The following is a 23257-nucleotide window of genomic DNA, read 5'->3' as shown; positions in this document are numbered from 1 at the left end:
ATCCTGGCCACCTGGGAGGCTGATGCTCTGGTGATCTGTGGATCTGTCTGGGACTCAAATTCAGGCATCGACTCAGAGAAGGTTCTGGGTGTTGAAGTTGGTGCAATCCAGGGGAGGGAGGCAGAGCTTAGCCTCACCCTGGCAGTCAGTGATGGGGAAACTGAGTCTAAGTGGGAAGAGCTCTGCAATGAGCAGTGCACAGGATTTGTACCCATTTGGAAAGCTTCCCTCCATCCTGCTCTTGAAGCCTGGCATTCCCAAAGGCCACAGACTTGGTGATGCTTCATGGAAAAAGAATGCTCTTTGTGCAGACAGCCAAGTCATGGCCACCCAGAGGGAAGGCTAGGTCTTTCCCGAGGGGACCTGTGTCCCCCACAGGGTGCTGCACATGTGTGTCCTGCTCCCCATTCCACAGGGATCTGCAGTGCAGATGCCCTGCCTGTCACCGTGTGCCCGGGCCCTTGGTGCCCACCCTGTCCTGCAGTGTCCTTCTGTTCAATTCACTTGCCATTTGATAATTGCAGCACTGATTCTTTTGGTGTTTAGTCTTTGAGCTCTTTGTATATTCTGAATATTAATCCTTGTCAGATGAGTAGCAGCTGAGATTTTCAAACATTTTCCAAGTGAGGCTCAGAGAGAAGCCACGGGCTCAGGGTCACACAGCTGGGCAGTGACAGGGCCAAGGTTGGGTCCTTGGTTTGTCTCCAGGCGTGGCCGCCTCCCTCATAAGACAGGGCATTGCAGTGTCTGTGCCTGCCCGGTGGTGAGTGCTGAGTTCAGCGCCCCAGGGAGGCAGCACTTGCTCAAACACGACCTCCAGATCAGGACATAGTTGTGATTCGTGCCTGTAATGCAGCACTTGGGAGGCAGGAACAGGAGGATCACAGGTTCAAGGCCAGCCTGTGTTCTGGTGAGCTCGTCGTTACGCAGCCTTGTCGTGCAAAAGTCATAGTGTGACCTGATGTGAACTGAGTAGGGCAGGTCAGTGGCTTGCGTCTGTTGATGCCTTCAAGAGACGGGGAGATGGCGGGGGCCGCCTCGCACCGTGGAGCTCTATTGTACGGGGAGTTTGTCATACGTAGGGGTACACACTCCAGCAGTCAGCTGTGCCACGGTGACCACATAAGCAACCAGGCAAGGGCTGTGTCATCGTGGGTGGCTGCCCCGCCGCCACTGGCCGCTCGGTGCCTGCGCTCGTCACAGCGGCTGCAGTGTCACAGCAGCCACAGTGTCACATTGTGTGACATTGTAGCCTAGGAGACTACAGTCCTTCACGTTCTCCATTGTATTTGGGGGGCAGGACCCAGGCTTTGTTGTGTGTTTTTGAGACAGGGTCTTACTAAGTGCCCCGGCTAGATTTTAACTCACCATTTTACTTCCTTCGCCTCCTAAGCCCTGGGATTACAGGGGCACCACTGCCCTCTGCTGCATTTCAGGCTCTTCTTATGGCTGCTGAAGTGAAGACGATGTCCCAGGGGAGTAACAGGACGCACAGGAATCAGTGCATCTGTTAATCCTCCAGAGTGCCTCGGCTGCACTGCCTGCAGCCGCAGAGCCAGGGCAAGGCCAGGTAGGAAGGACCCAGGGCAGTGCTCAGCCCCCACCTCTGGCTGCCTCCTGCAGAGCTGTGGAGAGGGATCCTGGGGTGGAGGCAGTGCAGCCGCAGGAAGCCCGGCCCCTGTGAGGTGGGCCTGGCCCTTTCCTGTTTGCATTGTTCCCAGGCAGAGGCCCTGTGCCTCCCCACGGAAGTTCAAGTCAAGGCTGAGACAAGGACTGGAGTCTGGACGGGCACTGCCTGAGCAGTCACCTTAGCTGGGCAAAGCCTCCATCTGTGTGCGGGTTCAGCGGAGGTGGGGGAGGTGGTGGAAGTGGTTCCGACCTTGATGTCAGGCCCTGCCGCTCCCCAGCTGTGTGGCCTCCAGCTGGTACCGAGTACCTTGGCTGTCTGAGCCTCGGCTTTTCTTCCTGTAAATGGGCCAACACAGCTCTGTCCTCTGCGGCTTGTGTTAGAGCCAAGCACATAGAAGACCCACAGGCGCACACAAGTCTGTCCTCCTAAGCCCTCACGTGGCCACACACAGATGCCAGTGGCTCTCCGTGAAAAAACAACTGTTTGTTCTTTTCCCTTTGGCAGTGCTGGGGTTTGAACTCAGGGCCTCACCCTTGCTAGGCAGGTGCTCTACCACTTGAGCCACACCTCCAGCCCCTTTGGCTTTAGTTATTTTTAGGTAGGGTCTCCAGTGTTTTGCCCAGGGCTGTCCTGGACTGTGAACCTCTTACCTATACCTCTTGCATAGCTGGGATTACAGCTAGGTACCGCTATGTATGGTTTGTTTGTTGTTTGTTGAGATTGAGTCTCACTGACTTTTTGCTTGAGCTGCAATCCTCTGATAGCTGCCTCAACTCTCTGTTCTGGAATTATCCATTTTCTCTTCCTTACCCAAAGCTGGGCACCTGAGTCCTCACCCTGTCCCTCCTGAGAAGAGCCTGGCACCTGACACACACTGGCCTGTACCTGGTCCCTAAGGTTGTATCGTAGTCCCCCATCCTCTGGGGGTGACTGATGTTGACTTTCATGGCAGAGTGGCCACAGGACCCCTCTGAGTCGTGCCTGGTTTGGTCATCCATCCTACTGGGACACAGCCTTGTGGGCTCATGTGTCCCTGAAGCACCTTTTGTGCTGTAGCCTCAGAGTTGACATCTGGGACAGATGTCTGGCCCCAGAGCTACCAGCTGCTTTCTAGGCCCTACTGAGGCACTTGGGAGCCTCAACAAAGAGGAAAAAACAGAGTCCCAGGACATTAAAGGGTCCTGGCAGTCCCTACCTCCCAGCACCCCACGTGCCTTAGTTCCAGTGTCCCTTCCAGTCTTTGCCTGTGTGATGTCACGTCAGGACAGTGATGCTGGTGGGCACCGCTCGCTCCTGTCGAGTGCTGGCGGTGGCCAGTCTTACAGACGCGTGTGGCTGTCCTGGCATGGCTAAGCCGCAGCACCCGGGCAGGCACAGGAATGTCACCGAGGGGTTTAGTGCAGCTGTCCACCTCCTCTCTTGTCCCGCAAGAGAGGAATTTAGGCCAGACGTGACGATACAGAGAAGGGACAGCAGCACTTACTGGAGAGCAAAAGCGACCGTCCCTAGAGCGAGAGCGACAGTTGTCAGCGTTTGGGGCTGGGATGGGGCTGGTTGGGCTTGGGATGGGAACCGCAGCCTTAGGTTCTTGACGCCCAGGGCTTGGCTCACTCTGGAGTGAGGGTGCACGGAGGGTGGAGTGAGGGTGGTGATGCGTCCTGTGATGCTGGCATGGTGGCCACTTGATCCAGACCGAGGGTGCTTCATCAGAAAGTTCAGGGACAAGGTTCTTCTCCCAGAGACCTTGGATGTGCTCCACGTTCTGCTTCCTTTGTACCCCATCACTCAAGGTCACCTTTTACCAAAGAGGAACCCGAGGCTTGGCCCCACACTGACCCAGGACACCCAGCGGGGGTGACCTCCAGGCCCAGAGCTTCCCACTCCTGGTTTGCATCCCCCGGAGGGCGAAGGGGGCCTCTGAGGGTGAGGCAGGGGTGGTCTGGGGGCGCTGCCTGTGTTGTTTTAGGGAAATGAGTCAGGGAACAGATGCTGGGTTTAGAAGTACAGGTCCCCTGCCAACCAGCTGCCTGTCCTTAGACAGGCCCCACTACCTCCCTGAGCCACAGAGAGTGGGTGACTCAGAAGGGAGCCTGTGGTATTGGGGGAGGTGATGTACGTGACCTATGTAGAGAGCACAGTGGCAGGAGCACCACGAGGGCGCTGTCCCCAGCTCTGCATGCCCAAGCCCCAGAGTGACGCCGCGGCTTTTCTGGGGGCTTTGTTGCTGGGGTTCTCCGATTCCCAGGGGCCTTGCTCCAGAGAGCTCTGTCACTGCTCTGTGCGGGGGCTAGGGTGGGGCAGGCAGAGCCATGGGATGACCACAGGGCTGAGCTGGGCCCAAGGGCATAGTCCCCATCCAAGGCCACCGTAAGCAGTGACTGCTGCCAGCTTCCCTCCCCCAGTGTCGCCTCTGGAACCTCAGATCTGCTGAGCAAGGAGGAGCAGCACTGTTTTAGAACATCCACAGGGGTCTGAACCAAATGTCCCCCCATCTTCCCCATCTCTGAGCATCTGTCACTGTTGTCAGCCCACTGCCAGGTCCTTTGGCCCCCACTAGGACAGTTGTGGGGACAGAGCTGCATTGTGAAACTGACTTTCCTCTTCCTGTGTGACTTCTGTGGGTCCCCTGCATCGCTAGTTCCCATTCAGCAGATGGGGAGAAAACCATACCCCACAAACCACCTGCTGTGACAGCAGCCACTGTGGTGGACACCACTCCGATTCTGCCTCACTGATCCACCTCCAGAGTCCAGGCGGCCACCTCCTCGGTCCTACTGGCTACACCTGTGGGCCTCCTGGAAGTTCAGAAAGGTTCACACATGCTGTGTGTCATGGTCACACAGCAGGGATTTGAACCCAAGCAGTCAGGCCTGTCTTGGGCCTGGTGTGCAGATGTAGAAACTACTGGTCACTTTAGGATGATGTCGTCTAGAAAGACAGCGTGACGGACAGCACCAGGAACGTGTGCTGGGAAGGGTGTCCCCAGCCCCCACCCCACACATGCAGCTCTGTGCGCTGGTTAGTTCAGCTGTGTGCGCACCCCGTGTACACGAGCTGCACTAAGTGACCTCCAGTCCCTTGGACAACGTCATGCCGTGTAAGTGGCCGTCGAGCCGTGCTGTTTACAGAACACATGGAAGCCATTGGCTCTCCAAGTGTTTTCCAGGACACTGCCGAGTGTGTGGATGTGACCACGTCACAGGTGACATCCACACCGTTCCTAGCTCAGGGCCTTGCAGGCACCCTGGGCTGGACTTGGCTTGCAGTCATAATTTGGGGACTGCATTCTAGACCTGTGCTGTCCACTGCGGCCACCGTCGGCCACGTGGCTGAATTTTACATGAAGGAAAGAAGTGAGAAGTAGTGGCTACGCGGTGAGCATGGAGGTGAGCAAGACGAGGGCCTCACAGCCGGTCTCAAAGGGCTGCTGTTGCTGGAGTGGAGGCCGGGCCGTGACTGGGGCCACTGGTATTCCAAGGGCCCCTGAGGGTGGCCAGACCTCCAGAAGAGCTGTACTGGCAGGGAGTGGTCACCACTGTGCCCAGGGTGACCTGTAGTGTGGGGACTGTTGTGGGGGTGTGCTTACAGCTGGGCCCCTCTCTAGCAGGGCCTAGAGGTTTTCACTGGGCTGGGGCTTGTGGATAGGACAAGTTAGAGAGGCGGGGATGAGGGAAGACAAGGGCGGAGCGCAGCACACACTCTGGGGTGAGTACAAGTCGTCCTCGTCGGTGCTGGCCTTGCACCGAGCCTCCCCGAGCCCTCTCCACAGAACAGGAAGACCCCAGCTCCAGGGAGTGGGACTCTGCTCTTAGGGAGCCGTCCCTGCCCCCACCCACCACCTGGACCAGGGACAGAGGAGGGAGGTCGCGCCCCATGCTCAGTGCAAGACTGTGAAGCCGTTTCCACTCCCAGGCCTCAACTGTCCCTTCTGCGAGGTGGGAATTGGGCTTCCATTCAGATAAGGGCACAGCCCTGAGCTGTCTGCTCTGCCCCCTCGCTCCCACGCTGGCCGTGTCCCTGACCTGGTGGGGACAGTGGGCACTGGGATCACGAGTCCAGATGGGGAACCGGCTCTGTGCATTCTTGGTCAGTTGCTCTCCCTCTTGGTGGTGTAAAATTGAGACCATCGTGGCCTTTGTCTGGTTGGGTTTCAGGGACATGGGCTGCCGTTTCAGCAGCAGCCGCTGGACGGTAGGTGCTGGGGACAAGGCTTGGTGCAGCTCCGAGGACCTTATCACCAGAGGCTCGGGGCACGGTACCCTTTGCAGTCGTGCAGGGCACAGCCCCATCAGCCATGCCCGGCAGTCCCAGGTGGCCACAGGGTGGTCGTGGCGTTTGTTGTTAGACTTACTTCTGAAGCCCAGGGGCTCGCGAGGAAGGGAGAGGCCTGGCTGGCAGGGACCAGGGCTCCCCGAGGCCAGCTCTTGGCTTGCACTCTGTCTGTGAGGTGAGTACGTCCTGGGAGCAGGCGGCTCAGACCCCGCCGCGGCATCCGCCCCTAGTCCCTCCCGAGGGCGCTCGCTCCGAGGAGCACAGTCCTTCTGCCCACCTGTCTGAGGGCAGCGTCACCTCCACGCCCTCCTGACGCAGTCTCTCCTTTGTCCTGCAGGCCGGTGCCGGTGCCGGCAGCCAGGGGGCAGGAGCTGCCCCAAGGGCTGGAGCCCCGAGATGAGCGCGCCCGGGGGAGGTGAGTCACCCTGACCAGGCCCTCAGACGCAGCCCTGGGCACGGTGCCCCCACACCTCCGGCCTCCGTTATGGGCTGAGCAAGGCCGATGGCAGCCTAACTCCATCCACCCAGCTGTCAGGAGCCAGAGCGAGAAGCAGGCGGCGACCCGCAGCTGGGCGAGTGTCAGCCTCTGTTCTGAGCACAGGGTAGAGGTGGCTGCATCCGAGGTGGCAGGGGACTTGCCAGCCACCAGAGCAGGCCCTCTGAGCACTCCACGCAAGAGGCCCTGGACCCCACGTCAGGTTCCTACAGGAGAGGTCATGATGATCTCTTTTCTTAGAGAATAAAACCAACGTGCAGAGAGGTGAAGTCCTTTGTGTAGGTCACCAGCTGGCAGGCGGCAGAGGGGAGATTTGAATGTGGGGCGGCAGGACACCCTGCAGTCCCCATGGTCCCCGTGGCTGGGATGCTGGTGGCTTCTCAAGCCACTGACCGGCCTGCCCGGGTGGAGCTGGTTTCTTCTGGTGACAGCGTGGCTTTGGCCATGACCACTACTTGGGCTGTGCAACCTCGGGCAAGTTGCTTCCTCTGTCTGAGCTCTGGTGATGTGGGAGAAACGCTTTAGCACAGGGAGCGCTCTGTCCGCGTGAGCACAAATCCCAGGCCCTCCGCCGCCGAAAACACCATAGCCAGGGTGTCGCAAGACTGGCTGATAATCCTTTCCCTTGCTATTTAGTGTCTAAATCACCAACCCCAGATTTGTGGCTGCCATACACCGAGCACACTGTGCTACACCCACCCTTTCTGGAACCATGCCCTTTCTAAATTGCCCCCCTTCTCCACCTGCTCCCCCAAAGGGCGATTATTGCTAATTCAGACTAAAGTGTGATTGACAGCACCCTGGGGGTCTTGCCACCAGGATCATGGTAATTGGCAGAATTTCAGTCTCAGTCTAAGGGTTGCTTTTGGTGGAAAACTTGAAGAAGCCGGGGCTCCTTGGGGAGTTCTGAGTAGCTCCCTGGCCTGCCTCCCTCCTGAGGGTGACCCTGGGTCCAGCCCTTCCCCATTGCACACCTGCAGTTGAGGGTGCCAGTGGATCCTGACGTTGTCAGCAGACTGAGCTCAGGAGGTGAAGCATGCGGCCGTCCGTGGTGGTGACCCGCCAGCCCCACGCCCACGCTAGCGGCCCAGCAGGCTGGACTCCAGGCCTTTACTTCTGAGGCAGGGTCTGGCGCTGCAACCCAGTCAGCCTGGAAGCCGTGCTCCTCCTGCTCAGCTCTCACCCCCCAGTGCCAGGTCTGCTTTGAGGCTCCTCTCCACTTCCTGCTGCCCCAGGGGGCCCAGGCAGCCCCGCTCTTGCAGCTGGATTGGCCCAGCTGCAAACCAGGCCTTTTGGGGTTTTGGTTAAAGCTCACGTCTCAAGAAGAATGTCATGGACTGGGGGTGTAGTGTAGCTCAGTGGTAAGGTGGCGCCTAGCATGTGCAAGGCCCTGCGTTCCATCCCACTGAAAAAAGAAAGAAACAAAAAAAGAAAAGAGTGCCAGTGCCCACTCCCTGCCACCAGATCCTCACCATTTGAGAAGCCACCAGAGCCCCAGGTTGTTTCTTCCTTCCTATGTCTGCTGTGGCTGCTGTCTCTGCCAGAGCACCCTCCCCTTCCTCCTGCCTACTTCCTCCCCACTGCTCCGACCTTCCAGGGAAGGCCTCCCTCACCTGCTCAGGCTCAGACCTCCCAGGGAAAGTCTCACCTGCTCAAGGACGCAGATGACAAGTGTAGGTGCCCATAGATGTGGGGAACTGAGACTGAGTGTCTTAGCTCCACATCCTCACCCAGCACACAGAGGAGCTCATTTGATGTTGGAATAAGTGAGTACCCCACAATCATGGCAGACAGCACAACTATTTTTTTTTTCTTCTGCCAAAGGTTGAACCCAGGGCAGCTGCTTTATTATTTGAGCCACGCCCTTGGTATTGTGGTTTGCAATAGGGTCTCACTAACTGCCTGGCCTGGCCTAGAACTTGTGATCCTCCCGCCTCTGCCTCTGCCTGCGAGTAGCTGGGATTACAGTTGTGTGCCACACCAGCTAAAACCCACTAATGTTCACTGGGACGCTGCCTGCCTGTGGGGCCCTGTTGAAACCTCAGAGGGCAGTTTAGTGTTGAGGCAGCCCTTGCGCCTGTTGTGCCCGCGGGGCTCAGAGGTGTGGAGTCTGTTGCCTGAGCCCCACAGCGCGAAGTGGCAGAGCTGGGGTTCAGTCCTACGTCTGTCTGACTGATTCTGGAAGGAGGTGCAGGGGTGGGTAGGGAAACTGAGGCAGAGGAGGGCTGGGTCCCATAACCAAGAAGTGAGCAGAAGGGGCTGGAACCAGGCCTTTGGGGTTGTCACAGGCCTTTGGAGGACAGCTGTTTCCATGAGTTAGGAAGGGCCGGTGCCCAGGGCCACGGGTAGGGAACGCCGGGTGTCTGTGGAGGGCCGGCATGGGGCCCTGACCACTGTCCTCTCCATCCCTCCGCAGATGTGAGCCAGGCGGGCCTGCGGCTGACCCGTGCGCGGCCGTCGCGTGTCTGAAGCTCCCCGCGGCCGGCATGCGGCTGTCGGTGCGCAGGGCGCTGCTGGCCGCCGGCTGCGCGCTGACCCTGGTGCTGGTGGCGCAGCTGGCGCGGCAGGCGCTGGAGTGCAGGGCGGCGCAGCGCGGCCCGCGCCCGGCCATGCGGCCCGAGCAGGAGGAGCTGGCCGTGCTGGGCGCCGACCGCGTGGAGTACCGCTACGGCAAGGCCATGCCGCTGGTGTTCGTGGGCGGCGTGCCCCGCAGCGGCACCACGCTCATGCGCGCCATGCTGGACGCGCACCCCGAGGTGCGCTGCGGCGAGGAGACGCGCATCATCCCGCGCGTGCTGGCCATGCGCCAGGCCTGGTCCAAGTCCGGGCGCGAGAAGCTGCGGCTGGACGAGGCGGGCGTGACGGACGAGGTGCTGGACGCCGCCATGCAGGCCTTCATCCTGGAGGTGATCGCCAAGCACGGGGAGCCGGCGCGCGTGCTGTGCAACAAGGACCCCTTCACGCTCAAGTCCTCCGCGTACCTGGCGCGCCTCTTCCCCAACTCCAAGTTCCTGCTGATGGTGCGGGACGGCCGCGCCTCTGTGCACTCCATGATCACGCGCAAGGTCACCATCGCCGGCTTCGACCTGAGCAGCTACCGCGACTGCCTCACCAAATGGAACCGCGCCATCGAGGTGATGTACGCGCAGTGCCTGGAGGTGGGCGCGCACAAGTGCCTGCCCGTGTACTACGAGCAGCTGGTGCTGCACCCGCGCCGCACCCTGCAACGCGTGCTGCGGTTCCTGGGCATCGCCTGGAGCGACGCTGTGCTGCACCACGAGGACCTCATCGGGAAGCCGGGCGGCGTCTCCCTGTCCAAGTGAGTGAGGCCCGAGGCACGCGCGCACACACACACACACACACACACACACAGAAACGGGTGCCTCCCTCCCTTCTGCTGAAGATACACTCTGTCTCCCACCTCTCCAAACATGGGCTCTGCGTCTCTCTGCCCACCCCCCGACCCAGGCCCAAGATGGCTGTGCAGCCTGGGGCAATCTCTGTACCTCTCTGAGCCTCTACATCCTCCGTTGACAAGGAAGACCTGGGAGTGGTGATTAAAGGCAGAGCCTGCTCGGAAGGGGGTCTCCACCTCATAGCCCCGCAGCACGGAGAAAAGCTTCTTCCTTCCTGAGCCCCACTTTCATGACCCAAAAAAAATGGCAACAGTCCCTGTTCTCTGGGGGAATGGTGGAACTTGGAACATGGTCTGGGGGGGCAGGAGAGGGCAGAGGTGAGGGGAGGGCGCAGACGCTGTACCCACCCTGTCTGGTTCACCCCCAGATTTCCCATCTCCTAGCTGTGTGACCTCGGGCATATAACTCAACTTCTGTGTGCTCTGTGTGCCCCGCTGTAATGGGGGTGATGGTCTGTGTACCTTACGGTATCTCTGAGCATCATATAGGGTACACACATCAAGTGCCACGACTCCTGTCACTGCCAGTGTCAGTATTACCTTCACCGCAGTGCTAGCAACACCACCACAAGTACCGACGGGGCCAGGCAGTGGGGGACACGGGAGCTGCTCCGACCCCCAGTTTAGAGGTGAAGAAACTAATGGCAGAGAAGGTGCAGACCTAAGGCCACTCAGCTACAAAACGTGGGGTGGGATTTGAACCCAGGTGTTCTGCTACTAAGCTCATGTCCAACCAGAAGGGGTGTCAAGTAACAGTGTTGTCTGCATGTCTCTTGACGTCCACCATCCTCGTCTCCCCAGACCCAGAGTGCTGGAGCGCTCCAGCAGCCCTGTGCTGTCTCCATGTGTCCCCAGCCTGAGGGCCCAGCAGCCCTGACAGCGTGAAAGGGCAGCCCCCCTCCCCGCATGGCCCTTTCTCCTACAGCTGGTCCCTGCTGGCCACCCCACACAGCAGGCACACCCCACAGGCTAGGATTCCTGCACCTGGACACTCCCGCAGGCTGGGCACCCTGTCAGTTGGTGCTGGAGCACTTTGTTCGTTTTAACGTATTTGTTCCTCAAAACAGCTCAACAAGGTGGGTATTTTATTATCCCCAGTTACAGATGAGGAAATTGAGGCTCCGAGAGGTGACCGCACCTCTCTGCCAAGGCCACACGGCGGCATTTGGACCCAGAACTCTGGCTCTGGTCAGTCCATCCGCCCTCCTGTGGGAGAAAGGCTGGCGGCCCTGGAAGGCTGAGATGCGTGCCTGTGGGAGTTGACATTAGTGCTTGATCTTGGGGTTTTTTTTTGTTTTTTAGTTTTTTTCAAGAATAAATATTCATGTAAGCCACAGACTGGAAAAATTACTTTTAAAACTTCAGAGAAGTTGGGAGCCGATGACTCACGCCTGTAATCCTTGCTAATCTGGAGGCAGAGATCAGGAGGATTGAAGTTTGAAGCCAGGCCAGGCAAAATAGTTCGCCAGTCCCTATCTCAAAAAAAACCCATCCAAAAAAAGGTCTGGTGGAGTAGGTCAAGGTGTAGGCCCTGAGTTCAAATCCCAGTACTGCAAAAATAAAAAAAAACCATCTTCAGTGAAAACAGCTCTTTGCACCAACAGTGCACCATGAACCCCTTTCTGACCCCACCTCGTGCTCCCCCTGCACACAGGGCAGCATCTGCAGTGTCACGGCTGCTAGGGGCAGAACCAGTCAGGGCCAAGGTCTTCCCAACATTCCCACTGCCCCAGTGTGGCCGAGCAGGGACCCCGCCCCGCCCTCAGCAGACTGTTCTGTGTCACCAGGATTGAGCGGTCCACCGACCAGGTCATCAAGCCAGTGAACCTGGAAGCCCTCTCCAGGTGGACCGGCCACATCCCTGGGGACGTGGTGAGGGACATGGCTCAGATTGCTCCCATGCTGGCACGGCTCGGCTATGACCCCTATGCAAACCCACCCAACTATGGCGACCCCGACCCCATTGTCGTCAACAACACACACCGGGTGAGTGAGCGCACTGCGCACAGGGCCGGGCGGGAGTGGAAGCCCAGCTCCCCGGACGGACTTCATTCTTGGGTTCTTGGTGTCTGGTGTGTTTCCCCCTGCAGATGTGCTAAATATAGGGCTGCTCGTGTTTTCCTTTGTGCCTGGGCTGCAAGGAAGCTCACAGCTGCCTCTCCCTCCATAGCATCTAACAGTGTCCACGTGTACCCCACCTGCTCATCTTTTTCTGCTCTTCCCTCCCCTTCCTCCGAGCGCTTGTCCACCTTGTACAACCCCTGGGTTGGAGCCCCAGAGCCACTGGAAAAAAAAAAGAAAGAAAACCAAAAGCACAGCTCCTTTGTCCTGTGCTCGCGGGCTGTCGCTTGTCTGTGTGTCTGTGATCAGCACCACCAGTCTCTTATTTACGAGGTTAGAGCTGCTGAGCTGGCCTCTCAAGTGTCCCTCCCCGAGGCCGAGAGGTAAGGACTTGCGGTCCTGTCCACACGCTGCCACACTGCCGGCATCACCTCTGCTTCTTTGGGTGCTGAGGTCATTCTGACCCACTGAGGGCACAGGGGTTACAATCGGATGGTGGCCGTGATAGGAGATGCAGCTGGCGGTCACTGTCCCTCACCGTAGCTGCTGCTGGGTCCAGGAGCAGGGCACTTCTCACTGGTTTGAGGGTCCCCACGTGGCCTGTCCTCCAGGAGCGTGTGAGCACGCCGTGACACACGCCGCCCCCCACACGCCGAGGTGTCCAGCAAGGCACAACCTGCAGTGTGGCTGGGCCTATGAAGCCCATGAGGCGCAGAAACCTGCAGTCATCGTTTTGGTTTGGCCCAGCTGTTCTCAGTCCCAGCCGCTTTTAGAAACTCTAGTCTGGGCTGGTCAGTGCAAAGCTCTGAGTTCAAATCCCATGCTCCCCCCCAAAAAAACCCAAAGTCAGCATTACTTGTGGAGGATCACCAAAGGGGAAGTCATTCTTCCCCCGCTCTGCCTTACGTTTTCACTGGCCCTTGAGGAGAGAGGCTCCCTGCAGCCCAGGGTGGCCTCGAACTCACCCCCTCCTGCCTCAGGCTCCTGAGTGCTGGGGTTACCGGCGTGCACCACCATGCTTGGCTTTTAAAGTGTTTTTCTTGAGACACAGTCTCGCTGTGTTGCACAGGCTGGCCTCAAACTCCTGAGCTCAAGCAGTCCTCACACCTAGCTTCCCAAGTAGCTCGGACTGCAGGCATGTGCCACCATACCAGCCAGCGCTAACAGGTGTTTGGTGCCTCTTCAACACTCACTAGTCTCTTTTAACAGTTCATTAACGCTGCCCTCATAATTGCAGTGTTTGCCCCTCAGGGCTCACAAGTTCCTCTCCCCCAGATGTCTGTTTACAAACAGATTTTGCAAAGTCTGTTTACTGAGACACTCAGGGTGGCAGACACATCGGCCTGCATTCAACCCAGTGTGGTTTACCTTTATTTTTACTATAAATATTTATTACTCATAATTTTTATTTTACTTATCAATGTTATTCTTTTAACTCTACTGACGTGTTTTGTGTACTTTGCACGCAAACGTGTGTTCACTTGACCATAAAAAATAGTCAGAACATCTCACGATCCTCTCCTGTGTCCATTTCAAACAAACGAAACACGCAAGTAAAAAGAAAATCATGTACCGTTTTCTCCAAATAACAACAACAACAGACTGAGTTAAAAACAGTGTAACGATGACGCTGAAACCCAGCCCCAGTGCCTCTGAGAAGTGGTGGCCGTGGCGGGGGAGGCCGAGGCCAGGACTGGCCCTGTCAGGGTCTCTCAGGAAGGGCGGCCCTGGCTCGCCCCAGACCATGGGTTAGAAGCTCCTAGAAGAACTTTAAAGTGTGCTGATTTAAGGTCGAGTCTTTGCAGCTTTTCTGTTTGTTTAAAATTGAAGATTTTCCCAGCAATCTCCTTGGGTCCCCCAGTCTTGTGAGTACTGGACCCAGTGTGAATCGTCCTCGTGGTTCCGAGGTTACTGCCGAGTTCAGTCCCCTCGTGAAAAGCCGTGTGTGAGGGTCTGAATGTCTGCGCCCTGCAGATGAGGGTGTCCACGATGGGTCCTGGCTGCCACAGGTTCAGTGCCGAGGCGCTGGACTGAAGAGATGGCATGGGGCCGGGGCCTTCCTCACCAAGATGGTGCAGACGCACAGGATATTCGAGTTCCAGCCCCAGGGTCTTTGTCCTCACGCTGTCCTCTGCCTGGCTGCTTTCCCTGTCATTCAGGGCTCAGTTCAAGGGCCACCTGTTCCAAGATGCCCCTCTGACCACCACTGACAGAGACCCCCCCCACCCTCATCACTCCTAACCACCCTTGATTCTCATTCTTCATGGAGCTTCCGTGGCTTTAGAGTCCTTGTCCGTCTGTCTGTCTGTATTCCTTGTTCCCCTCTGCCACGGAAGCTCCTGGAGAAGAAGTATTTCAATGTCACTGTCGTCCCCAGGACTTGGAATATAGGAGCTCAATAAATGGTGGAGAAGGGAGAGAATGGAGTAGTGGATGGATGAATGGGTCATTGGGGGGATGGATGGGTGGGTGGGTGGATGGGTGGGTGGATGGATGGATGGGTGGATGGGTGGGTGGATGGATGGATGGGTGGATGGATGGGTGGATGGATGGATGGGTGGTTGGATGGATGGGTGGATGGATGGATGGGTGGATGGTTGGGTGGATGGGTGGATGGATGGATGGGTGGATGGATGGATGGGTGGGTGGGTGGATGGATGGGTGGATAGGTGGATGGATGGGTGGATGGATGGGTGGATGGATGGATGGATGGGTGGGTGGGTGGATGGATGGATGGGTGGGTGGATGGATGGATGGATGGATGGGTGGGTGGATGGGTGGGTGGGTGGGTGGATGGGTGGATGGATTAATGGGTGGATGGGTGGGTGGGTGGATGGGTGGGTGAGTGGATGGATGGGTGGATGGGTGGGTGGGTGGATGGATGGGTGGACGGACAGGTTTGTGGTTGGATGGATGAAAAGGTGGGTGGATGGATGGAGGGAAAGATGGGTGCTGGATGATGGTTGAGTGGGTTGGTGGATGGACTGCTGGATAGATAAATGTGTCAGTGATGGATGCAGTGTTAATTTTTGGTCATTTCCACCATAGTGACACTCTTCTCCTCCCTAGGTCTTGAAGGGAGACTACAAGACACCAGCCAATCTGAAAGGATATTTTCAGGTGAGAAGCCTGGGGAGCTCTGCATTGTGACTGTCCTGGCTGTGCCATAGCTTGACGCTGGCCCCAGACACTTGGCTTCTCCACTCTTGCTGACAATTCCCAGTGATAGACTTGGGTGGGGGTTGGGCCAGGGCTGTGCAGCTTCTCACTCAGCTGTGGCCAGATTATAGCAGCCCTGTTCCTGTGCCACTCGTCCCCTGGTGTCCTGGCTCAAATGAGGCCAGAGAGGCTTCGTGGGGACTTTGCTGAACTCCCTGTCTCTAGGCAGCCGTTCCCAGTCACAGCCTGGTGCAGCTCTTCATCCCAGCACCTCAAACTGAGGCACCCAAGGTACCAACAGGCACACCTTCCTACGCTCCCAGCCTGTGCCTGTCTCCCCGGCATCCCTGGGATCTCAGGGAGGGGTCTGTGGCCCTTGTCACCATGTGTCCAGAGGTCTTCCTTCCCTTTTTTTTTTTTGGGGGGGGTGGGTGGGATTAGGTTTTGAACTCAGGGCTTTGCACTTGCAAATGCAGGCCTCTACTTCTTGAACCGCACCTCCAGTCCATTGTGCTCTGGTTATTTTGGAGATGAGGTCTTGAGAACAATTTGACTGAGCTGGCCTTGATCCTCAATCCTCAATCTCAGCCTCCCAAGCAGCTGGGATTACAGGCTGAGCCACTACTCCTGGTCCACAGCAGAATCGCCCCTTTCAAGGACGCGATGGTGCTAAAATCAGTCGTTTCCTGAGAGCCCAGGACCACAGCTTTTGGGCACTTTCCCGTCGTTTGGGGAGAGGTCCAGGTTCCATTTGTGGGAACCAGCCGCACTCTTGCACTGTGAGAAAACTTGTCCAGAAGTGAGCACCAGTGGATCTCTGGCTGGGACCCAGAAGATGCTGGGAGGAGAGGAGAGAGGTGGTGAGGGCACAGCTGCATCCTGGATCCCTGTCCCTGTCCACATGGCAGGGCCTTTGCCTGCCTCTGCACCTTGGCACTGGGTGCGGGTCCACTGAGCATCGATGTGTCCTCTGCAGTGACAGCCTCCACGTGGTGGCTTTTACAACCACCATTTGGGACGCCACGTGGAGTTCTCTGTAATCCTGCTTTTTGGCCTCCTTCGGATTCTGACGTCTGAACGTCACTTGTGCATCGTGGTGACTTCACCTCTCTTCTGGGGTGGGGGCTCTGCAGAATCATTGCCTGAGAATACATTTTAAGGAAGCTGGGTGTGGTGGTGCACACCTGTAAGCCCAGCACTTGGGAGGCTGAGGCAGCAGGAGCTCAAGCAGAGATGGTGGGAAGTGTGCAAAGTCTTGAAGAGTAAGGCTAAGGCTTTGCACAAAGATTGGACTGCTTTACGTTCTGCCGCAGTGGCGGCATATGTGGCCATCTGGCTGACCGGGTCTGGCTCTTGCTGCTGTACTGGCCACCAGTCACTCCCCCACTTCCCGCCTCACGTCCACCACTGTCAGATGAGCAGTGAGCAGACATCACAAGGGTGTGGCAGAAGCCAGAAGCGTCTTGGAGGCCCTTCAGTTGGTGGTGGCGCTCCTCCACAGAACCCTGTAGCCATCTCAGGAGGGAGTCGTTAGACCCGGAGGCAAACAGGCTGGGCGCCATGGCTCACGCCTATAATCCCAGCTACTCAGGAGGCAGAGATCAGGAGGATCACGGTTCGAAGCCAGCCTGGAGAAATAGTTCGCGCGACCCTGTCTCAAAACACCCTTCGCAAAAAAGGGCTGGTGGAGTGGCCCAAGGGGTAGAGCACCTGTCTAGCAAGCGTGAGACTCTGAGTTCAAACCCCAGTGCTGCCACACATTAGAACTGCGAGAAATGCAAAAGGGTCTGCGGTCCTTAGGCTGCGGGTGCCACCCTCCCTGCCAGGTCCTTCCTGTCCCCCGCTGCGAACACTCATCCTCCCAGCTGTCTGTGCGCCTGGCCTGGTTGTCGCCTCTCAGAGCTTCACTTGGTTTGCCGGACACCAGCTGCGGTCGCTCTTCAAGTCCATCCTACCACTAACTCCAGAGCTGGTGTCAGACCCCTGGCCAAGGGCTCAGCCCCACGAGACTGCCCACCTCCAATGCCAGCTGCAGTGGGTGCTGGGCTCCCCACACTTAGGTCCCCACACCCTGGTTTGTTCATTCTAGGACAGTGCACAGGACAGGGACACCCTTTACTTACTGTCACCTGCTTGTCATAAAGGGCACAGCTTGGGAGCTGCTGGTGGAGGTGCCAGGCTGAGGTTGGGGCAGCTGAGTGGGGCGCCCCCAGTCACTAGGGGCTGTGGCAACAGCTGATCCCATAGCTGTGCACCATGAACTCAGTCCTTGGCCCTGGCAGTGACTGGTCTCCAGCCCCGTGCCGTCCTCAAAGCTCAGCCTTGGATCCCGCCTTGCTCATGTCCTGATGCCACCCTGACCCCAAAGCTGCCTGGGGTCCCGGCCACCAGTCACCTCCAGCACTCACAGAAGACATTCTTAGCACTTGGGAGCCAGGCGTGGGGACAAGGAGCAGATGTTTATTACACCTGCGTGGCTTAGGTGGCACTGCAGCGTCCCTCCCTGACCCAGCACCTATGTCGGGTGTCAGGCCCCGGGCGCCTGGTAGGCGTGTGGTGAGCTTTTGCCACGATTGCGAGACCCTGGCGTCGTCCCCGGCCCTGACCCCGTCCTCTGCCTGTCGCCCTCCAGGTGAACCTGAACAGCACCTCCTCCCACCTGGGAAAGTCGTGATTTCCAGGTAGGAGCCCCTCGCCTCACCTCGCCTCGCTGGGGTTCCCTGCTCCTCAGTGTGGGAGGGTGACCGCCTTGCCCAGGGACGTGGCTGACCGGGACATCTGAGTTTTCTGGTGACCGACTGGTGACCGACTGGGGCAGCTATTCCTAGACTGGAGGCGTGCCTCCCGCTCTGGATGGGGCAGGGGCTGGGGAGGGCAGGAAGGACCCCGTGATGGGGGTTCGGGAGCCGTTTTCACACAGTGCCTCCACCAAGCCCACTCCTATAAATAGCATCCGGTTCTGTCCCAAGCAGTTCATGTTCTAATAATAGTCACAAACGGTTCTGTCCTAAGAATAACACCCACGGCTTTGGGCCAGGGACGCCTGTGTTCCTCCTTGACCTCCATGTCCCTCCGAGGCTGGGGACACACCTCTGCCACTCACGGGGGGAGCAAAAGCACAGAGAGGGCCCAAGGCCACGCAGCCCGCAACCTTCCAGAGTGGGCTGTGAGCGGCCGATTGTAGGACATTCTTACTCCTTGTTTGTGAAGGGACCGGGGCCGGGGGGAGGGGGAGTTTGAGATCCTAGGATGTGAGAACCACAGTTTCAGTGGCCCTCAACCTGTCCCCCATCATGTGCCCCGCCTCTCTAAAGGCCCAAGGAAACAGGACCTGGCAGAGAGGACAGGGACCAGTTCCTGCTTCCCTTGAGTTGTTTATTTTTACAGTACCAGGGTGGCACCCGAGGCTCCCCTGGGCCCCCAGCCCTGCTGCCTCGTAAGACTGAAACGCAGCTGGGCTGTCTCGGTCCCCACTCGTCCCCTTTCTAAGTCACCGTATTTACTCGCGTTTCCTTTTGTTTGCTTTTGGTGCTACTGAGGATCGAACTCTGGGCTTTGGTAGCCATGCACACTGCTCCTGGGCCTCCAGCCCTCATCGGCCAGCTTTTCACCAACCCGCAGGGCTTGGGGACACCCACTGCCTGTCATTGCCAGGGTCCCCATCCTGAGTTGTGCTAAGACCCGAGTTCTGTCCAATTCCAAGGAGAAGACCCCACTGAGGGCAGCTTTTCCCTGTGGTTCTCCCCACTCCCACCCTCTCGGTCACTTTCTGAGGTTCATTTCGACAATCCTGGACCTACCCATGTCGAAGCCAGGTGTTCCTCAACCGACTGTTTGAGTGAAAAACCACACGGTGCCTTAGCTAAACTCTGTACATAATTGGCCTGCGAGGTCGGACAGAGAGGTGCAGGTTGAGATGTGGGGATGGACCCAGGGGACATTTTTACCTGTCAGTGCCCTCAGCCGTCCGAGACACCACCACTGCATGTCGTGTGAGTGCACAGAGACTACGCGTGCTCTGTAGTCAGCGTGTGGCGAGGAAAGCGTGTGGGATCTGCACCCTGACCTCTGCGGTCTTCTCCCCATTCAGATCCTGCAAATGGCTCGTGGCTGGGAGGGAAGGGCCGCACCGCGTGGAAATCGGACCTCACCAAGCATATTGCTTGCTGCTAATCGCCAGGACACGTGTGCAAATGCTTGCACCAGCCGTCCTTGGAGCCGCACCAGGACCCTCTGGACGCTCCACAGTGGGCAGGCAGTCCTCCTTGTAAACTTCAGGCGTTTTATATTTTTCCCCCTCAAGAACTTTTTTTAAGAAAAAGAGTTGCGTGCTCCTTAATTTGCAGATGGCCTTGGTGGCTTTGTTCGCTGGGACAAGGCCCACGACCTGTGCCTCTCCTGTGGACCTTGACTCTGACCTCAGAGACTCTATTTAAGAATTTACTATGAGGCTTTCTCCAATTCCTTCCTCAGTTGTACTCCGTTTCACAGAGAAAAAGAAATTATTTCAATAAAGTAAGCAGGGGCTCCTTTGTCTGTGCCTTGCTGTACACTGGGTGAATTGGCGGTTTTTATTTATGTGGGCTTTCAGAGGCCGTACTGGGGTTTGAACTCAGGGCTTCCTGCTTGCTAGGCAGGCGCTTTACCACTTGAGCCACTCCACCAGCCGTTTGTGCTGCGGTCATGTTTGGGTAGGGTGTTGCTTTTTGTCCAGGGTGGCCTCTATGCTTCCCACCTTAGCTGGGATGACAGGTGTGCACCACTGGGCCCAGCTTTTATTGCTTGTGATGGGGTCTTGCAGGCTTTTTGCCCAGGCCAGCCTCAAACTGCAATCCTCCTGATCTCTGCCTCTGAGAAGCCGGGTTTACAGGCATAAGCCACTGTTGTCTGGCCCCGATTTTCTGTTTCCATATTGCATTTTGTCACATAGCTTGGTGACCAGCAGGGGTTGGAGAACAGGCCTGTGTGGAGGTCCCCAGGGCCAGCCTCAGGCCGAGTGATTCACCAGGACTCCATGCTCACAGGGGCAGTGGCCCTCATGCTCTCCGTGAGCTCAGTGAAGGAGTTCAGGGGACACAGGTGACCTCAGAAAAGGACAGGGCACATGGAGCAGCATCCAGGAGACCAGGCTCAGGTTGTCTCGTCCTGGTGGAGTCTCGTGGCCACCTGCTCAGTTCTCCTTGAAAGCCGTGTGACCCTGTAATGAGGTCACATCGCCAAGAAGCCGACTCGAGCCTCCACACCCCAGACTTTGCCAGCGGTCAGGAGCCGGGCACGGAGCAGCCACCTGGAGTGGTCAGTGCGACGCACGTGGCCCAAGACCCCCACTGTCACGTCATTAGTGGCCTGGGGTGGCCCTGGGCTTACACAGACACTCCCAGGGCTCAGCGGTGCCCCAGGACCCCATCATGGCCTTTCCTTGCTTCCACGCGTGTGGGGTCCGGACCCCACAGTCCGGCTGAGCTAACCACTGCACGGCCCCTGAATTCATGGACCGACTGGGCCCTGAGTAGTTGGGATCTTTGGGTCAGGGGTGTTGGCCGCACCTGCGTCCTCACAGCTCACCGTGGCCATGGCTGGGGCATGGAGTTTGGAGCTGGAGGCTCCATCGCTTCACCTGTCAGACGGGAGTGTTAAAAACTTCAGGGTTCCTTGGGAGCAGCTGGTGGGTGATGGCGGGGCTGCCTGGCAGGTGAACCCCCGGTGTGCGGCAGCTCTTGTCCTCCCTGCCTTGAGACTGCAATGGGGTGGTACCTGGGCTTTTGGGGTGGGGGGCCCCTTTTTACCATTCATTCAGCAGTCATTGATCAGTGTCTTCGGTTTGTCAGTGTCCCCTTAAGAATCTAGTGACAGTTGTGCACCCCCCCACCGACACACAAAAAAATCGCGCATGTCTTGTTTCCTGGAGTCGACAACATGTGAGAAGTCTATCACGAAACCCTGGATGTACTTTAGAAGCAAAAACAACCGGGCGTGGTGGCTCACGCCTGTAATCCCAGCTACTCAGGAGGCAGAGATCAGGAGGATCGGGGTTTGAAGCCAGCTGAGCCAATAGTTCACAAGACCCCATCTCAAAAAAACCAATACACAAAAAGGGCTGGTGGAGCGGCTCGAGTGTTTAGAGCACCTGCCTAGAAAGCGTGAGGCCCTGAGTTCAAACCCCAGTGCTGCAAAAAAAAAAAAAAAAAAAAAACCTACAAGGAGAGAGAGGAAAGAAAGGACGGAGCCTGTGTCTAGCCCTCGTTTCATTGTCCCTGATTTGGTTGGAAAGATTTTTCTATTTAAAGAACTGTGCAAACAAATCCCCAAATATGGAGCCGTCTGGAGAACTTATGGCAGGAATGGGAGAGGTCCCGCCTGTTCTTCCCATACCCCTTTCCTCTCCTGTCGGGAACATAGTTTTCCTGGCTTTGCCTAAGCGTAAATGCAGTCAGGCCTCCGTATCTATGGAATCAAAAATATTCGAGGAAAACAAAACGAAACAAAACAGGCACCAGTGACTCACGCCTGTAATCCCAGCTACTTGGGAGGCTGAGCTCAGGGAGGATCGGGCTCAAGCCCAGCCTGGGTCAGTGGTTCCCGAGACCCCATCTCTAAAATAAGCAGATCAACATGGGCAGGAGGTGTGGCTCAGCGGTAGAGCGCCTGCTTTGCAAGTGTGAAGTCCTGAGTTCAAATCCCAGTCCCACCAAGATGGGTGCTTCTAACACGTGGAGCGGGTTGTTCTAAGATGGAGTTGAGCAAATTGCTCTGGGAGGTTTCCGGGAGGAGCTGTGGGGAGGGAACACCACCCATCCTCACAGCTGCCGGGGAGAGGGAGCTGGGCAGCCATCTTTTTTTCCAGCCCTTGGGCCGTTTCTGGTTTTCCCCATGACAGCAAAACTATGGTGCGCATCCCATTTAAAAAACAAACCAAAAAAATCACCTCTCCTTGTCCTGGGGCGTCGCTCACTGGCTGAGCGCTTGCCTGGCACGCTCAGACCTGGTGCCACCCCCAACACAGAGTCTCCCCGAGGCCTGTGGGTCCCCTGCGCCTCCAGGGTGAGGAGTGACAGGGACAGCTCTGAGCATGGGCAGCAGAAGACATCCTGCCTCAGCCTCTGTCCTTCCACCCCGGTGGCCCGAGGCTGAAGGACCAGGAGCCATTTGTCGTCCAGTCTCAGTTCTGTGGCTCACCAGGCTGCTGAGGCTTCCGTCATCCAGACGCTTCGTCACTCGTGGCCGGTGCCTGGGCAGGACGTCTCTGTCCAGGTGGCCTCTAGCGTGAGTCACTTGGGCTTCCTCACGGCATGGCCGTCCAGGGTAGCCAGATGTCCAGCGTGGTCGGGGTCCCCCTGGGCAGTGTCGGCAGGAAGGTAAAGGACATGCCTGGGAAGGGCACGGGGCCACTTCTTCCTCCATCTGACCACAGGGTCACGGAGTCTCCCACGGCTGACATGGAGAAGTGCGCAGAGGGTGGGGGCGTGGGAGGCAACTGTTGTGGCCATCTTTGGGACACAGAATCAGACAGTCGGCATGAAAGTTGGCCTCGCCTGCAGGTCATCAAGGTGTCACCGCTCCCTCGTGGTGACCAGGAAGCAGAGAGAGGCAGAAAGGGTGAGGGACAAGGTCCTTACTCTCCAGTGACCCGCCCCAGTGACCTCTGGCCAGGCCCTACCTGTCAAAATAGTGCCACCAGCTGGGGACCAGGTGTGCACACAAGAGCCTGTGGGGGACACACGGAGTGGTAGCCAGGGCCCAAGCTGGCCGCGGTGAAGTTTGCCGCCCGGGACCAGGCCCCAGGGGACTTTTGTCCCCTTCCTCACGTAGTGGGGCTGAACCCGGGGCTGTGGGTGAGCTTGTATTTTAGACGAGACGGCAAATAGCTTTTGGTATTTTGAGTATTGCGTGGTGCTCTACTCAAACAGCTCCCTTCACCTAAATTCACATTTAGTCAGACATCTACCATTCTCACCAACCAGCACCAACTTGGCCCTGAAACACCTCAGACGTGGGTCGTGCTGCCCGGGCCAGGCCTGCGACCAGGGAGACCCTGCGTTTCCCGCCCGAGGGGGCTGGCGACAGAGGTCTGCTGCCGCTGAGCTGGGAGGCCGGTTACACTGTGCAGTATTTGTGAGCGAGCGAGCGAGCGAGCGAGGGAGCGAGGGAGGGAAGGAGTGGGTGCACAAGTGAGTAGTGAGTGAGTAGTGAGTGACTGTACGATTGAGTGAACGAGTGAGTGAAT

The 23257-nt window shown here is 57.6% G+C and overlaps 1 protein-coding gene across 7 annotated transcripts in view; it reads left to right on the top strand.

Moving 5' to 3' along the window:
* The window catches only part of Tpst2 (tyrosylprotein sulfotransferase 2), a 40849-nt gene extending 21266 nt beyond the window's left edge, over nucleotides 1-19583 (top strand). For 6 of the 7 annotated variants that reach the window (XM_074061267.1, XM_074061269.1, XM_074061272.1 and 3 more), the window contains exons 2-8: nucleotides 6240-6317; nucleotides 8815-9717; nucleotides 11601-11799; nucleotides 14944-14994; nucleotides 15259-15324; nucleotides 17666-17714; nucleotides 19124-19583. In XM_074061267.1, coding sequence (XP_073917368.1) covers nucleotides 6240-6317; nucleotides 8815-9717; nucleotides 11601-11799; nucleotides 14944-14994; nucleotides 15259-15324; nucleotides 17666-17707 — 1339 coding nt within the window. In that variant the 3' untranslated portion in view covers nucleotides 17708-17714; nucleotides 19124-19583. Of the gene's footprint in view, nucleotides 1-6239; nucleotides 6318-8814; nucleotides 9718-11600; nucleotides 11800-14943; nucleotides 14995-15258; nucleotides 15325-17665; nucleotides 17715-19123 lie in introns of those variants that run through there. The other variant, XM_074061268.1, reaches the window with a different exon arrangement.
* Nucleotides 19584-23257: the final 3674 nt, after the last annotated feature.

Source organism: Castor canadensis, chromosome 18 (assembly GCF_047511655.1).
Source record: "Castor canadensis chromosome 18, mCasCan1.hap1v2, whole genome shotgun sequence".
Lineage (NCBI taxonomy): Eukaryota > Metazoa > Chordata > Mammalia > Rodentia > Castoridae > Castor > Castor canadensis.
Note: the sequence above shows the minus strand (reverse complement) of the source record. Positions and strands in the feature narration are given on the sequence as shown.